The following is a 17,897-nucleotide window of genomic DNA, read 5'->3' as shown; positions in this document are numbered from 1 at the left end:
AATAGTAATAACTATTACCTTTCACAATTTGATCTTGACCATTACAGACACCATAAAGGACAACATTACAGATATTTCAGATATTTCAACATTACAGATAGTTATTAAAAGGACAGTATGGAGGTTCCTCAAAAAACTAAAAATAGAACTACCATATGATCTATGAACTTCTTGAGACTAATTTCTAAGGTTTATTATTAGGATGATTATAATAGTCAGTTTCTTCCGGGTTTACTATGTACTTGGCACAATGCAATGGGATTTCCATGGATTATAATGAAAGGTTTGGAGAAGCAAAAGCACTCACTCAGGATCACACAGCACGTGAGTTGAAGAGTCAGGAGCTGAACCCAACTTGCTTAATCCCAAAGCCCATGTCAGGAACCACCCTGCAAAACTGTCCAGTCTCATTGCTTACCATCTCCACCATGGCACACAGAATAAGGATGGAGGGGTGGGAGCAGACTATCTGAAGGGTAATCATACTGACCAAGGCTACTTGAGAGAGAATTACCATTTTATAGATGCTGAATCCTCCCTTTTAAAGCCCTCAAACTGACATGCAGAACGGCTATCAGCATTTCAGCAGAAGCAGCTAACAGTTTACACTGATTAAAGTCACCTTACATGTAAGTCGGCTAGGAGTGAAAAGTACAGTGACTCAGTGACAACCGTGGTCTGGAAATACAAATGACCATGGCCACTGAATCCCACCGCTCTGCTTAACTGATTTAATCAAGCTGCTTGTGAAACTAGACCTAACTTCTTTATCATACATTTTAGAGGAATGATTATATGAGCCTTGCATCATTAGTTGGTGTGTGGCCTCTTACCATGGGAAGTTTCCATTGTCACCCAATCCATGTGTAGAACAGAATATCTTGATGCCCCTAGTTTTAGTACTTCTTTTCTTTCCCCATCCATTACCATTGCTCTTCCACTCTCCATTGCCCAGGGCATAAGGGCTCCATGGAAGAAGAAAACAGCCCGACAAAAAGAATTACAGACAGGTGTTAGGGACTCTAATCCCATTTACAATTTTGAGTTTAAAAAAAGATTTCCGGTATATGACAGTCCTTGATACAAAGGAAAAGACTATCACCACCCATGGTTTGTCAGTTAATCAAATACATTTATGAAAGCTAAAAATAATAATGATGATACATACCTTTCTTTACTATTTTATTTAAATTTGTAAAAGAGAAAAAAACGAACTTTCATCTACCACGTTTTTCTTTTGACCTTGGATCTACTGTTCCTTTCTTAGGTAAACCACTGTAATCCATTGTTTATGATTTCCAATGCTGGTTTCTTTGAAGTGCAGCCAGAACTTAAAATGGAGCAATTTGACTCTAGAGCTACTTCCAGCTGGTGATCTTTGCTGCTCTGCCCAGGGCTCCATATTGGTGACATGAGGCAAACAGCCATATACTGACAAAAAGATGTCATTTTTTGAGGCTGACATTCACAAGTACATCAGAAACATAACCTACCTCCAACCAATTGTACACATTATCTTAATAGCTGTACAGTACATTCTTGATATCTGCTTTTCCCTGGATGACAAGACTACGGTTGAGTCACTCAGGAAATTATTGAAGAGAACAAAAAGTGTTGAGAACAGAGGGGGGAAAAAACCTTTCAATATGAAACATCATGAGTGAAGAACTGGGGCTGAGTGGGAGTTTCTCAAAACGGTGTTGAGTGGGAAAGTTTTGTGTATTCTGAATCCATTTCACATTTCAAGAATCTCTACAGACAAAGAAGCTATGTATTCCAGTGATACAGAATTTTATTTTAAAATGGGTTGAATATATTTTAGATGGTGTATGTATGTGTGTGTGTGTGTGTCTGTCTGTCTGTCTTCCTAATTTGGGCTAATACATTAAATAAGAAATCTTAGTTTTTAGTTAGATATAGGTAAAACACATCTCTTTCTGAAATTCTTCTGTGAAGATGCTAGAAATCTCAAAATGCCATACCCTGCTCCATTCAGAGAAGGACTAGGATGTAAGAATAGGAAAGCGCAGGAAGAAATACTGCAAAATGCAACCCTGTAGGGGTTCTTCTACATGCGGGATGGGAGAAAGGCATGGGGGATGCTATAGATTCTGGCAGGAGCTGCTGGAAACTTCTGAAAATAAAAGCCAGAACCCACAGGGAGTCATCTGAAACAAATATGCAATGGGAGGAAACTCCCAAAGCCTGAACACTAAAAAGAGAGATGGAGTGGGGACCAAAAGGAGGGGGAGATCAGAGGACAATGGCTCTGGAAAGCAAAGTGGAGTGGGATTGTCAGTACTCAGTGGCTGGCAGCGATCAGAACCCAGCCCACTGGGTAAAGATGTCATTGCATTGTAAGTCACACAGGAGTGGCTTTGGAGGGAATATTGTTTATAGAATTCTCGGGCTCAAAGCCCAGAGCCAAGCAGGAGAACAATACAAATAATTAAGGGACTGGTGGAATTAACTTACGGGGAATTCTTTCAGCTTTTCTTCACCTGGTGAGATCAAGTGTAGTATTCATTTCACATCAGATAGGTCTATTATCAGGGAACTGTATCCTGTTCTGGCAAAAGATGATCTAGTAGATTTTTTCCATTCCCGACTTTGAGGATGTAACAAATTATGTATAGCTTGGGAAAGTGATGCAGTGGGTCTGCTGTGTCAGAGGCATATTTAAAAATATCTAAGATGAATGCATCTCAAGGACGGAAAAAATGCTAGAGAATGTGTTACAAAAGAAAAATAAAAGCCCACTTCCTTTACATTTATGCAGAATCTATATAAAGAAGGAAGTCCAACCTTATATCAACCCAAGGTCATTGATTTCTATGTTTATTTACTCTTTCATAAAAATGTAGCTCATATTCCAAACCCATTTTGAGTAGTGAATATGATGCTCAATTTGCAGATGGAAAAATCAAGTCATTGAGAAGGTATTCTGTTTGTGTTCAAACAGAGCAGGACATGGAAAGAAACAAGAACATGACAATTCTCCCACTGATGGAATAAAAACAGAGCGCTATAGCTCTATACATTTCTGTGAGATTCAAATTATAAGGAATTTTCCTATGGCTCTAATTTAGTCTATAATTTGTCACTCAGATATCACCACCCTACAATTATATTAACGAATCATCTCTAATTATTTACAAAGTGCTCTGCCGGCATTCCCTTGGTGTGTATATTAACAACTGGATACTTGACATGTTCATAGGCTGCTGTAGATCCTGTCAAAAAACCCATTTAGGTTCCTGGTTTTTTGAGTGATGCCTTAAAGATGAAAAAGCATCAAGCCAGTTAATTAATGGCTCATTTTTCAGTGTTCCTTTGACACCTATTCTAGAATTATCCATTTTTGTGCCCCTTTTCCAAGGCCATTCTTAAGGTGTGAGTTTGCAGTTTTAGAGCTGGTTTAGTGAATGTGAGAGTGGTTAGAGTTAACTTTGGTCAAGTGAAAAGAGCTATTTGGAGAGGAGTTTGATAGAGTGAAAAAGTCTGTCCCTAAGGTCAGGGAATGTGGATCTGGAATCTTGGCTTTTTCTTCAACTGTTGTGTGACATTGACTATGACATCTAACCTCTGTGAGGCTCAATTTCTTTGTGAATAAAATGAAGATGACAGTCTGAACCTCAGAAGTTTGTGGTAAGGATGAAAGTGTGGCAACAACCTAGGCTGAATCTTGGGGTTTGGGGTGAATATGGCAGTTGGTGGGGGTGGGGGGAGAGGCAGTCACTGTTCCACAATATCACCGCCAGGTTAAGGTGAAAGCTAGTCCCAACCCAACTCTGCCACTTTGTTAACACACATTTGTTAGCAAACAAGCAGAAACCATCTGCACAGTCTGTCTGTGAGCCGGACGAAGCCTCACCTCTTGTCCCTTTAAGTGCTCTGAGTGACTGCCAGTTTGCATACAAGATTCCTGTGGGGATCCTGTTGCCCCAGGCTGGCAGCTGTAAGCTGGAATTCCTCATTATCAATGGCTGGAGACAGGCCCATGTAGGGATCACTCTTCTGAGCTCTGAATCTAATGATGCATGCTATAGGCATCAGATTCTTACACTCTGTTCAGCAGTGTGGGAAAGTTCTCTCAAATATTTTAACCACTCTATATATTTTAACCTCCTTCACCTTCACCAAGAGAAGCCATTTCTAACACTCATTTCATTATCTCACCTATTTTTGACATTTCTGCAAACATTAAAGTCTCAGGCATTGGTGGAGATGAGGCTAACAGAAAACACTTGAAACAGCAGTCTGGAGAATGCGGTCTTCGTGATATTTTATTACCTAACCACCCCAGGAAGATGAACTCCCAGTTAGAGCAATGGTGTTTCCTACAACTGCAGTTTAAACCAATCTGTGTATATAAAATATCACACTGTCTATGCTAAAGTGGTTAAAAGTAAATTACAGACATCTTAACCATGGGCAGAGTGAACATTTTAAATGTACATCAATACTCATCCACTTAGGGATGATCCCTTCCAATGGTTATCAGATTGGGCCCCAAGTTCCTTGGAACTGCTCATGGCCCAGGGCTTGGGGGAAGGAGGTGGGATCTGGGCACCCCATCACCTTGGCCAGAGCAGGTCCATCTCCACTGGGTCTGCATTTTAGACAGTCTCACCATGCTTTACTTAAAAGAAGGGTTCCATGGACAAGAGGTTTGAAAACCACTAATGAAGCCTAATATTCTTATTAAACAAATGGGGAAGATATGACTCAGAGCACTTGTCACTTTTCCAAGCAGAGAGTAGCTGTAGCCACTCCTAGAAGTGGGCTCTTTTTTTCTACCATAGGCCACCCATGGACCATGGAGAGGCCACATGCATTGCTAAACTCAATCTTTGAGCAAGAAAAGGTGGTATTTCCTGACCATGTGCTTTACTAAATACATTATCCTGGATGATTTTTACATGTTCCATTACTGAAAACCACAACCTACCGTAAAGCATACACACTTGATTAAATGGGTTAGCTTACTAATCTTATATTTCAGAAACAATTATGCTAACTTGAACTTCCTATTAGGAAGATGCCCTCTGTAAATGCTTAATAAATGGGTAAGGATGGTGGTGATCTAATTAAACTTTTAGCCAGTTAACTTTTTTCCAAATAATCCCTATATCAACTCTTTCACCCAAACTGTAGTAATGGAAAGTTATTGGTTCAATATATATCATCCTCCGTGAGTCTTGTTTACATTGTTTTGATCTTATTTCAGGACCCTAATGATATTTCAACCAATCTAAGACACTGTCTATTGTAAAACACCAGTATTTTATGTCTTGCTAAGAAATAAAACCAATGCACCTATTAAAAATTAAGATACCACTGTCTGTAAGGCACTCTGATTTCAGAGATATTAAAAGAGGTGCATTTTGGAATTCATGAAGTATGCTACAGTATTTGCCACCATATAAGACATACTTTCCCCCTTGTCTTATGCTCCCCCTCCTCCCTTCTTAAGGTCACCTGATGCTTCCAGTAAGCAGAGAAATAGCATAGAAGGTTCAGCCTTAGTATTTGCAAAATGCTTCCCTCTAAAATTGTGTTGTGATTATATTTGAACATATATGATACATACTGACCCCAAACACTTCTTGGCATGTTTTTGCCCTAGGAAAGGTGATGGACCTCCCTGGATACGTACCACAAACACTTTTTAATCTGTTTCTTTTCTGTGGGATCAGCCTTATTCTAGTAGGGAAAAAAGTTTTAAAGCCTCTGTGGAAAAAGTCACACAGAACAGGACATAGATCCTCCATGTTGCATGAACATGGACACCAGATACTTTCTGTGTCTTGAGTTAAACATTCCCCTGGCAACAGAACTCATATCAGGCAGTTTCAAATACACTTCCTAATGATTCCGTTTGCTGTGGTACCAAAATTGTCTAAATTGAGTCATAAGGTAACAAAATATTTTGCTCCCTTTGCTCAGGCATCATTTTCATTCATAACACCAAAGTGCAACTTCAATTTTTCAAGCCCACATATCCAATTACTCATAAGGCAACACTTTTATCTCAAGTGAAAAAGAATACATTCTGCCTTAAAGAAAAGTCTTAATGCTTGTTTTATATGAATGATACTCCTGGGTGAAAATGTTTTTGGTCTGCATTAAACATTCTTGCCTTTTGATAACAGATGAAATATGCACAAAATTCAAATTTACATATTCTCTTTCCCAAGTCTGAATTACTGTGTCATTTATTTTCCTTACATAATTTAATGTTTAGCATATTTAGTGTGTTCTAGAAAGTTTTTTATTTTTACTAATGGATGGAAATTAGTATGTCATCTTGAAGGAGAAGAATCTATGAACTGTGGTACGAATGAACTTGACTTTCCAGCACTTTCCTCATGCACTGATCCACACAGTGGTGCGTCAGGGAGAAGGTAAAAGAGTGTCAATTACAGAGACCTAAGGAAGTGTGAGAATAGCCATAGGACGTTACGGGAAGGAAGAGGCGGTTTAGGAGTTATCATTGCCCTCCTCCTGCGGTAAATCTGAAGGAAGCTGAAGGAGGACTAAGGTGTGGGATGGTTTGTGCAAATGCCATTGCCTCCTCTCCTAGAATTATGTGTTCCTTCCTCATCCCAGAGAGCAGAAAATATTAAGCACCAGGAGGGCAACAGCCAGAACAAACTGTCTTCCAATTCTTTCAGCCAGTAGGGAGCTGTGAAATCACTGCACAGACCTAAGGATGAGTACCACAAATGTGAAATAAATGGAAGTCAAATTATCCTTTGCATAGTTTTGTACTGTCATTATGGCAATTTTCTTGAGGTGAAAAGCTTTAAAGATGTACTTTTCAGATTTGTTTTGCCTGACAATGATTACTGTCTCAGAATGTTATTGCCTTTTTTTTTTTACTTCTCTTAAGCTAAATCTTCCCTGCTTTCTCTTTTAGGCAAATATCAATATTCCAATGGGAGCCTTTCGGCCAGGAGCTGGGCAACCCCCTAGAAGAAAAGAATGTACTCCGGAGATGGAGGAGGTGAGGAAAACTGAGCTGGTAGAACTCAGCACCATCTTCCTCCTCCAATATCCTGACTAGACAGGGCCCAGAGGCAAGGCGAGGGCCAGCTTTCCAGGACGAGGAGGGCACAAGTGGATGTGGGTCAAGGAGTCATCACATAGAACACACATTTCTTTGGCTTTCTTGCTCAGTCAGCCATTGAAACACACTGCCCCTCACTTCCCTTCAGCTGACTCTAAGTGCCTGGCCCAGGTACTTGAAGATGCTGAGTTTGGCATCTAGTTTATTTATTCATTGTCTATATCAGCTTGTGTGTCTGCTATGTGTGTGTGTGTGTGTTTGTGTCTGTGTATGTGTATATGTAGGGGGAAGTGGAACCTCTCAGATGCTCTTGATTCAGTAGTAGTCACGAGCTTGGTAAGTTTTCACTCCAAGCTTTTACTGAATCGAGCAGGATACACTTAGTACAGCTTCTGATGAGCGATGAACCCCAGTGGGAACGCAGGTAATAAGCACATTAAATTACTTGCAGATTCAAACAGAAAGCCCCAATCCCTGGATATTTCCTTTGAAAAGAGAAACTTGCAAGGGAGTCTATCAATTTCTGGATTTTCCCCCTCCCTCTAATTCTTTACCTTTCCTCCAAATTCAAATACCCAGTCTTCTAAAATGGGGGCTAAAATTCATCATGGGTACAAAAAATAGAGACTAGTTCCCCATCCAAATGTTTATATTTTTCCTCAATTGTGACTTTGCTGATGAAACTTGGAAGGTCTGAGTCTGAAAAAAAAAGTTAAGGTCTTGGAGCAATAAATAAAGTCACAGGGCACTGCAAACTGTATTTGTTTTTTAAAAGGTGAAAAGACTTCTTTAAACTTTGTAGATGACCTTTCTGGTATTTGGTCCAAAAGAATCAGCATTTCAAAATTTCCTAATAAAACTTTGGTTGTCCTGCATCTAACCTTTTGCTTTCTCATAAATAATTACTGATGTGGTCCTAAGTTAGTGGTTCCAGCCCCCTATAAAGAGAAAGATAATTTTTGAAAGGAGATAGAATCTTTGAGTGACATCACCAAGTTCTGGAATTTCAGTCACCCTTGATGAGTAACATTTTGAACATAAAAGCTGAAAAGATCCAGCCCTACTCTGATTTAATGGTAGATAATTTCAAGTTCTGCTGCTGCTAATCTGGCCACCAGTTAGCTCATGATCATGAACTCTCCTTTTGAACCTCTGTTTGCAAAATACGATCCCCCCATTTCTCCAAGGGTCTCTGTAAGGAAAGAGTCAGTGATATAATGGACATGGCATAAACTAGCAGGTATTCAGTAAATGACTGTTCACTGACTGACTGAATTATCCAATTTTTATGAAGGACTCCTGGGCCTATTATTTTGCATGTTGTAAGAAAATAGCCCAGGGAGGTGGAAGGGAAAGCAGAAAGGCATTTTCCCCACATCTCCATTCATCTGTTTTTCTTAATTTCTTAATTAATTCGGTTTTCTTCCTGTGCTTCCTCCTAAGCTGTGTCTGTCACTGTGTCTGGCAAACAGTTGCAAGGTAGCTTGACTCTCTTTTCTCACTAAACTGACTGATATGATGGTTGTTTTGGAGGCTTGCCCCTCATCTTCCTCTGTGGTAGACATGGCCCTCACTTCTTTACAGCTGGTACTCTCTCCACACGAGTGTCCCAGTTAGGAAATCTGCTTTTACTCTTGCCTTGTTTCCAGTCTGATGGTTCCAGCACATTCCAAAATAGCTAAAGCCTAATAACAGCCTGGGTTGTGAAAACCTATTTTATGACCAACCACATAAACAAAAGGCCAACCGACATGCTTTGTGGGATAGAGGAAGCGAGGTATCCCCAGAGATCTGGAGACCCCAGGAATGTTTCCTGAGTTGAGCTACATCTTTTTCGTGGGGCTCATGGATCAGGAGGCTGGTGAAGGGTGGTATCCTTTATTGTAAGAGCTCGTGGGATCTTCGGGAGGGGCGGTATCTGGGCTGAATGTTGGAGTAAGGTTCTCATGAAAACAGTATTGCAGGGGGAAAGTTAGGTGCTTGGCTTGGCTGCAAGGCTTGAGCCACCTCTTGTCACATAGTTTGAATGGGATAATGGAATCTGAATTCAACTAACCTGTACTGCCCCGCTTTTCTATTACTATCCAGTTTAAAACCTTGGAATTGCTCACTTTCTTAGATTTGGGATTCATTGCCTAGCTTTGCATTAAGATAACTACTGTCTAGAGTCGAGGACATAATATACTATCCCTGAACAGAACAGGCCACCTCTGTCACAGCCAGGAACTCCCCCATCTCAATCCTGTCACTACCTCAGATGTGAAGAAGAGGAGGGACCCTAGCAGGAAGCCAGGATGTCTCATGTGACAAGGCCTGTGAGCTCTGGCTGGGCCTCCCACCCACCTAAGGTCTCTGTGAGCCCTTGCTCTGCTCGCAGAGCTGGAGCGTGCTCTCCATCTGCTCAGCCCAGCCAGAACTTGGCGTGTGCCCGACACAGAAGCCTTACAACCAGATCTTAAGAAGCTGGGCTGGTCTTTTGCCTAAGACAATGCAGTTGCTTGATTAAAGTGATTTGAAGGATACTGACAAGCCCCTACTCTGTCTCCCAAATCTTACTTTTGACTCAAATTCCATCATTATCAAGCCACAAAATAGCACATAGGGATTTTCTGTTCATTATTTCCCACTCCACCTGGTCCCTTTACATGATGCAAACACACTATTGAATTCTGGTCTCACTACTTCCTAGCTGTAAGGCCATGGGCAAGTTTCTTACCCCTCCCCCCAGTTTTGTGCCTCAGTTTCCTCAACTGCAGAGCAGGGATAATAATGGTTGTGGATTGAAGATTGATGTGAGGATTGAATGTGTTAGTAGTGTGCTTGCTGTTATTTTTCAGTCTTCAATGGTTGAGCATAATGAGCATATCAGGCTGTACTGTTGTACAAAAGAGAATTTAGGGGAAAACTCAGGGCACTTGGCAGTAAAAAGGAAGAGGAAGGTGAGATAGCTGGAAAATGGTTAATCATTTTGCTCAATTTTACAAATACTCTGTCACCCCCAAAAGGGACATTTCTGCTTGACAATAGCCATTCCTGAAACTGGGACTGGCCTGGGGGTTGATAAGCTGTCTCTGAAGTTTTATCTAAAACCAAAGAGTGTCCTCCATGTTCTTTCTCAATTCAAATATCTACTTAAAAAAGAAAAGAGAGTGTACTCAGCCAAATGGCGCCATCTGGACCCTGCTTGTTCATGCCTTAATGTATTATAATTCTTATGGTAACAAATTCATAGAAAAAAATGGAATCTGATTCGCATTATTTTTTAAAAGATGAGAGAAGATTCAACTAAGAGTATGTACCACCACTAACCCCTTCCTGAGTCAATGTCTTAAAACCTACTTCTTAAATATATCCACTTATAACTTTCCATTATTTGTGACCCTACCAAATCAAGAGCTAAAAGTTTTACCTTGATAAATAAAAATCACAGTGCACTGAGGTTTTAATAAATTTCCAGGAAAATGCCTAATGTCCAATATTTTCATCCTTTAACTGTGTATGTTCACACAATAAATCTTTGCATACAGACACATAACTGCACACATCGGCTTTAGGTGTTAATTGTGGTAATATAGCACATTTTGAAATTATAAAGTGACTGTGACTCATCCGAGAACTTAACAGAAGGAATTAGAAATATTTTTTCTCTTTCATGTTTCTGTATTAAGCTCTATCCACCTAACAACCATGGGAATGTTTATAAGTGAGGAAACATTTTTCATCTCACCACTACACATATATTTTCTAAAAAGAACACCTTACAGCCTTGCTAAAAATTTCTTTTCAAAAGCCTAATGAAGAAGGTTTCAGAATACCTTGTCCTCTAGGTGGAGCTTTAACAGTTTTACCTACTGCTTCTAAATCTGCGTTTATAAATGATGAATGTGTGCAAAGGATGCAAAGAAGCTGAGCCTATGGCTCTGTACAGTGACTCAGGGAAACAACATTCTGTGGGTATTTACAAAGGTAGAGTTGACATTGCATGACTCTATCATTTCGTGTGGGTGACATGTTAGCTATTTCATTAGCACTGTGCCAGAATCTAAGAAAATGACCCGAGGAAAAACCACTAGCCTATAGGAGAAGACAAGCAACTCACTATTTTATATTTCTACTCAGCCCTTTAAATAAACAATTTAAAAGCGTTTCTGTACATGCACCACGTAAGTGGTTGAAGTCTGGGAAACTTTCTTCCCTTTCCCTTTAGGGTTCATACAACTCGAGAACTAGATGTAGGAGCCCGATGGGGGCTAAAGCACAGCCTGGGCTTTACTACCCGAGTTACAGGACTGGCTGGCACACGTACAGGACTGGCTGGCACACGTACAGCACAGGGCTTGAACCTGAGACAAGCGTGCTCTTTCTTATTCTTTTTCCCATAACTGAACCGGTTCACTCAGTTGCTGGCCCAGCAGGTGGAGCTCTGCCAGTCTCACAGAGAGCCTATGTTAGTCTGGGCCTCCAAACAGCAGACCCAAAGAGGAGATTCGACGGGCAAAGTATTTACTGGGGAAAACACTTGTCAGGAAACATGAGACCGTGATGCAGATGAAGGATCATGGAGCGGAGAGTGGGGCTGAAGTGACCTAGACAACAGTGCTGTTCTCAGGAAAATTCTCGAGTCCTTCCCAGAGGAGGCCCAGGTCTCCCAGAAGCAAGCCCGCCTTCGGATCCTATGACGCTCAGCCATTGGCCACGAGCAGCCGTGGGAAGTGTGACGTCAGCATGGTGCTAGGCGTGTCTCAGGGCAAAGCAGCTGGGGCTGTCATTCAATTATCCTCCCTGCAGGAAACTGATCCGAGAGGCGTGCTCTTGTGGCTGCCACAGAGATCAAATGTTCCTCCAGCACCTCCAGTCCAGGGCCCCGGAGACTAGGCACCTCACCGCTAGCAAATAGGAGGAAGGAGCTATCCAGCAACCATCTGCACTACTTAGCTGGGGTCCTAGGAGCCACGAACAGCAATGGATCTTACTGTTTTACAGCCCCTGTTAATCTGTGTGTTTGGTGTATGTACATAGAGGCATAGATTTGTCACTATGGGACATTTTCAGGATTAATCAGCAAAACAGCTATCCACAAGTGTGCTTGTGCGCTTCTGTACCAGTAACTGGTGAAAGTCGCTCTGTAGTGTCCGACTCTTCACGATCCCATGGACTATACAGTACATGGAATTCTCTAGGCCAGAATACTGGAGTGGGTAGCTTTTCCCTTCTCCAGGGGATCTTCCCAACCGAGGAATCGAACCCAGGTCTCCCACATTGCAGAGCCACAAGGGAAGCCCAAGAATACTGGAGTGGGTAGCCTATCCCTTCGCCAGTGGATCTTCCCGACCCAGGAATTGAATCGGGGTCCCCTGCATTGCTGGCGGATTCTTTACTAACTGAGCTATCAGGGAAGCCCCTACCAGTAGTTGGAGGAGCCACCAAAACAAGTATAGAATGTGCTCCTGCTCTAAAGCCACAACAGAAAAACAGAAAACCTAAAATACTTTCCAAAGTAGGAGGGGAGAGCCCTCCTCTGCTGCTGCATCCTCTCCCATCCAGATATAAAGAGGCTTTGTTTATGTCAGTTTGTTTGTTTCTGTACCCCAGAAACATCATTGGAACCAAGGCTGGCAGCCAATATGCCCCAAACGAAAAAACAGAAAACTCCTGGACCAAGTCATTGTTAGAGGTGGCTGTGTACTAACAGTCTACAAACTCTGCCTTTAAGGCCTCTTATGATATTATGATGTGTGTGTGTGTGTGTGTGTGTGTGTGTGTGTGTGCGCGTGCACGCACGCATGCACGTGCCTGCAGGCTCAGTGGCTCAGTTGTATCTGACTCTTTGTGACCCTATGGATTGTAGCCCACCAGGCTCCTCTATCCATGAGATTCTCCAGGCAAGAATACCGGAGTGGGTTGCCATTTCCTCCTCCAGGGGAAATTTCCTCCTCTTCCTGACCCAGCGATTGAACCTGAGTCTATCATGTCTCCTGCATTGGCAGGTGGATTCTTTGTTGTTGTTCAGTTGCTCAGTCATGTCTGACTCTTTGCGACCCCATGGACTGCAGCACACCAGGCTTCCCTGTCCCTCAGCATCTCCCAGAGTTTGCCCAAGTTCATGTACATTGAATTGGTGATGCCATCCAACCATCTCATCCTCTGTCACCCTCTTCTCCTTCTGCCTTCAATTTTCTCCAGCAAGGTGGTTTCTTTCCCACTAGATTAAATTTGGTTTTGTAAGACACTTCTCTTGGAAACATAAATCCTTTTCACTAGTGCTAATTTTTAAGAGTTATCAGACACTGTATCAGACACAGTACTCTTGTGTTTTCTAAGTCATGTGGAAATTACTTGTGTTTTTCTTCCAGCTTTATTCCTCCATAAATTGCATGAGATCTTCTTGAAACTCTGAGGGGATCACAACAGCACAAGAAAAAGTCAGTCTGCTAGAATTACACTGATGTTATTTTTGCCTTTTTTCGGCTTCATGTCCATGACCCAGAGAGACCATATGTCTTTTTCAGTGAGCTAAATTTTTCTCTTTTTTTCTTTAGGGTGCTCCTCCCACTTCAGACGAGGAGAAGAAGCCAATTCCAGGAGCTAAGAAACTTCCAGGACCTGCGGTCAACCTATCAGAGATCCAGAACATTAAAAGTGAACTGAAGTATGTCCCCAAAGCTGAACAGTAGTTGGAAGAAAAAAGGTGAGTGAAAAACTATTTCCTTTGTCTCAAAAAGACCACTATAAAAATGGTTTACGAAACCCTTCCACAGAAGAAGTCTGGAATTCCAGAAGTGTTTACTAAGTATTGGCACTCTCACGTTAGACCAGAGCTTCTGGCACAAAGGTTTTCCGGTATGTAAACAAAGCTTTGGGGCCTGTCTTATTCCCAGACCAGTCAGACGGCCACTGAGGATGTTGGCCTGCCTTCCCCTTCCTAGTCACCTTCTTAGTGAGACAGTCCCACACGTGACGATGGCCATGCTACTTGTGTCACACTGATGTGGACTTGCCAGGGCATTTACAAGTAACTTCTGCTGATAAGGTTCCGTTATAGTGGAGAGAGAGGAGCTGTTTCAAGTCAAAAGAACAGAACAGTATCCAGTGTTTTGAGCATAGTTATATGAAAGAATAAAGGAGTGAGAACAAAACACAATAGATTCTATGACCACAGAGTGAATCCAGGAACCTGGATGAGGAGAAAGTGACATAAGCAGGAACTGATCTGAAGCCATACACACTCGGTATCCATTACGACAGGATGAAATGAACTGATGACTGCGTGTCATTGTACTCAGTACTGCTTGTGTTGCCAAGCTGAGATGAAATATTCCAGTATGTATGGAATGAGGCAACAGAAGTTTCTTGTGAGAAAGCCCCCAGAAGTGAAATGAACTTTCGGTAATATTTATTATCATCACCCAACTAAGTCTGTTCAGTTAGACACATGAATTTTTAATGCAAACTTTAAAGGGTTTTTTGCCTTTAAGAAATTCTTGTTGACCTAAATTTAACCCCAGTTCCAGTTGCAGAAGGATTTGGTTTTGAAGATTCAAAGGAATGTTTTAAAATTAGTTCAGAGAGGATCCTGTGGTGTTATTCAGCAGTGAGACTGATTCTGTAGACTTGAATCTGTGGTTATGGTAATGGAGAACAATAGCAACTCAATAAAATATCAAAATGGTACCACAATAGCCAGAATACATTTTTTGTTACTTCATTATCTCAGAGAAGACTTTAATGATTCTTCCCTCCTGAAAAAATTCTAATAATGCAAAATCACTCAGAGAAGCCCATTTGTCCTTACTCTACAGGAATATAAAAACTTAAATTGTCCAGGTAGTTGATCTGAATTCCTGATGAAGACAGTCACTGTTTTGAGCCAAGGAGTGATCTTTATTTTTGTAGGAGAGGTAGTAAGCTGTTTTGATTTTGATGCATCAATTCTTCTGCAAATCTGTCAGATTTTGAGACTTCCATGGCCATGGTTTATGGTCACAGAGGGAGAGGATTTCTTAACATTGATTGATTAGCTGGAATCATAAGCAGTAAATACCCTGGACCAGCCATCATCTAGCTCCTCACTGGTTGGATGTGATTTCCTCCTTTTTGGGCCACCCATTCATCACCTACCCTGTGTATTATTGTTCAGTGATTTAATCAAACAGGCCATTGTCTGAAAACTGAGTAAGTCCACAGTACCAAACTATGAGGGCTTCCCAGGTGGCTCAGTGGTAAAGAATCTGCCTACCACTGCAGGAGATAAGGGTTTGATCCTTGGGTCTGGAAGATTCCCTGGTGAAGAAAATGGCAACCCACACTAGTATTCTTGCCTGGGAAATCCCATGGACAGACGAACCTGGTGTGCTACAGTCCATGGGGTTGCAAAGAGTTGGACACGACTGAGTGACTAAAACAACAACAGCCAAGCTATGAAAACCACAAGGCTCAAAGTCTAGGGTGTAACTATTATAATACTCTAGACATAAGACAGAGGAGCACCTCCTTCTAGCTAAGATCAGCACTTCTTTTAGTGAGATTTCAGACTCTTTCCATGTCCTGTGTCATGGCTAGAATTATTCATGAATATAGATAAAAAACACTTTGGATAAGGATCATAAAGGCCAGTGACTAGCCATTTAGCGATCAACCTCAGTGATCAATGCAAAGAAACAGAGGAAAATAACAGAATGGGAAAGACTAGAGATCTCTTCAAGAAAATTAGAGATACCAAGGGAACATTTCATGCAAAGATGGGCTCAATAAAGGACAGAAATGGTATGGACCTAACAGAAGCAGAAGATAATAAGAATAAGTGGCAAGAATACACAGAAGAACTGTACTAAAAAGAGCTTCATGACCCAGACAATCATGATGGTGTGATCACTCATCTAGAGCCAGACATCCCGGAATGTGAAGTCAAGTGGGCCTTAGAAAGCATCACTACGAACAAAGCTAGTGGAGGTGATGGAATTCCAGTTGAGCTATTTCAAATCCTGAAAGATGATGCTGTGAAAGTGCTGCACAATATGCCAGCAAATTTGGAAAACTCAGCAGTGGCCACAGGACTGGAAAAGGTCAGTTTTCATTCCAATCCCAAAGAAAGGCAATGCCAAAGAATGCTCTAACGACCGCACAGTTGCACTCATCTCACATGCTAGTAAAGTAATGCTCAAAATTCTCAAGTCAGGCTTCAGCAATACGTGAACCGTAAACTTCCTGATGTTCAAGCTGGTTTTAGAAAAGGCAGAGGAACCAAAGATCAAATTGCCAACATCCGCTGGATCAAGGAAAAAGCAAGAGAGTTCCAGAAAAACATCTATTTCTGCTTTATTGACTATGCCAAAGCCTTTGACTCTGTGGATCACAATAAACTGTGGAAAATTCTGAAAGAGATGGGAATACCAGACCACCTGACCTGCCTCTTGAGAAACCTGTATGCAGGTCAGGAAGCAACAGTTAGAACTGGACATGGAACAACAGACTGGTTCCAAATAGGAAAAGGAGTACGTCAAGGCTGTATATTGTCACCCTGCTTATTTAACTTATATGCAGAGTACATCATGAGAAACGCTGGGCTGGAAGAAGCACAAGCTGGAATCAAGATTGCCGGGAGAAATATCAATAACCTCAGATATGCAGATGACACCACCCTTATGGCAGAAAGTGAAGAGGAACTCAAAAGCCTCCTGATGAAAGTGAAAGTGGAGAGTGAAAAAGTTGGCTTAAAGCTCAATATTCAGAAAACGAAGATCATGGCATCTGGTCCCATCACTTCATGGAAAATACATGGGGAAACAGTGGAAACAGTGTCAGACTTTACTTTTGGGGCTCCAAAATCACTGCAGATGGTGACTGCAGCCATGAAATTAAAAGACACTTACTCCTTGGAAGGAAAGTTATGACCAACCTAGATAGCATATTCAAAAGCAGAGACATTACTTTGCCAACAAAGATTTGTCTAGTCAAGGCTATGGTTTTTCCAGTGGTCATGTACGGATGTGAGAGTTGGACTGTGAAGAAGGCTGAGCACCAAAGAATTGATGCTTTTGAACTGTGGTGTTGGAGAAGACTCTTGAGAGTCCCTTGGACTGCAAGGAGATCCAACCAGTCCATTCTGAAGGAGATCAGCCCTGGGATTTCTTTGGAAGGACTGATGCTAAAGCTTAAACTCCAGTCCTTTGGCCACCTCATGCGAAGAGTTGACTCACTGGAAAAGACTCTGATGCTGGGAGGGATTGGGGGCAGGAGGAGAAGGGGACGACAGAGGATGAGATGGCTGCATGGCATCACTGACTCGATGCACGTGAGTCTGAGTGAACTCCGGGAGTTGGTGATGGGCAGGGAGGCCTGGCGTGCTGCAATTCATGGGGTCGCAAAGAGTTGGACACAACTGAGCGACTGAACTGAACTGAATCACAGCTTATGGCAAAGGACTTAGCCCTGAACCTCCTCAGGCACCAGAACCAGGAAACAAAGGGACAGCACATACTGTCAAGACCAAGAAAGACAGGAGAATCCCAAATGGGGCCCTAACCTACGCTGGGGCAGGGGAAGGCAGGTATTCATTCCTGTACCTCTCAGGAGTCTCCTGGCTGCTATTCAAGGTGGCCAGAGGGTGATTTAAGCAAGCCCAGGAGTTAGATGAAGAGAAAGGAGCAGCAGCAATGCCTGAAAACCAAGGGCCCTCTCATGCTCACATACCTACTTGTTTGTTGCATGATCAGGAATCTCCAACCCCACGTCCACTGTCAAAAGCCACTGTTAGCCTGTCTGTTTGTAGCTGAAGCAGATGCCACTTCAGACTTCACGAATAGGGTCTGGGAACCTGGAGGATTGC

The 17,897-nt window shown here is 42.0% G+C and overlaps 1 protein-coding gene across 1 annotated transcript in view; it reads left to right on the top strand.

Moving 5' to 3' along the window:
* SMPX (small muscle protein X-linked) overlaps nt 1-17,897 on the top strand; it is a 52,943-nt gene that overhangs the window by 8,284 nt on the left and 26,762 nt on the right. Inside the window, exons 3-4 of the mRNA XM_006048923.4 lie at nt 6,923-7,009; nt 13,612-13,760. Of these exons, the coding sequence (XP_006048985.1) occupies nt 6,923-7,009; nt 13,612-13,746 (222 nt within the window). The 3' untranslated portion in view covers nt 13,747-13,760. The remainder of the gene's footprint in view (nt 1-6,922; nt 7,010-13,611; nt 13,761-17,897) is intronic.

This window comes from Bubalus bubalis, chromosome X (genome assembly GCF_019923935.1).
Source record: "Bubalus bubalis isolate 160015118507 breed Murrah chromosome X, NDDB_SH_1, whole genome shotgun sequence".
NCBI classification, from domain to species: domain Eukaryota; kingdom Metazoa; phylum Chordata; class Mammalia; order Artiodactyla; family Bovidae; genus Bubalus; species Bubalus bubalis.
The sequence above is the reverse complement of the archived record's forward strand: the minus strand, read 5'-3'. Positions and strand labels throughout refer to the sequence as shown.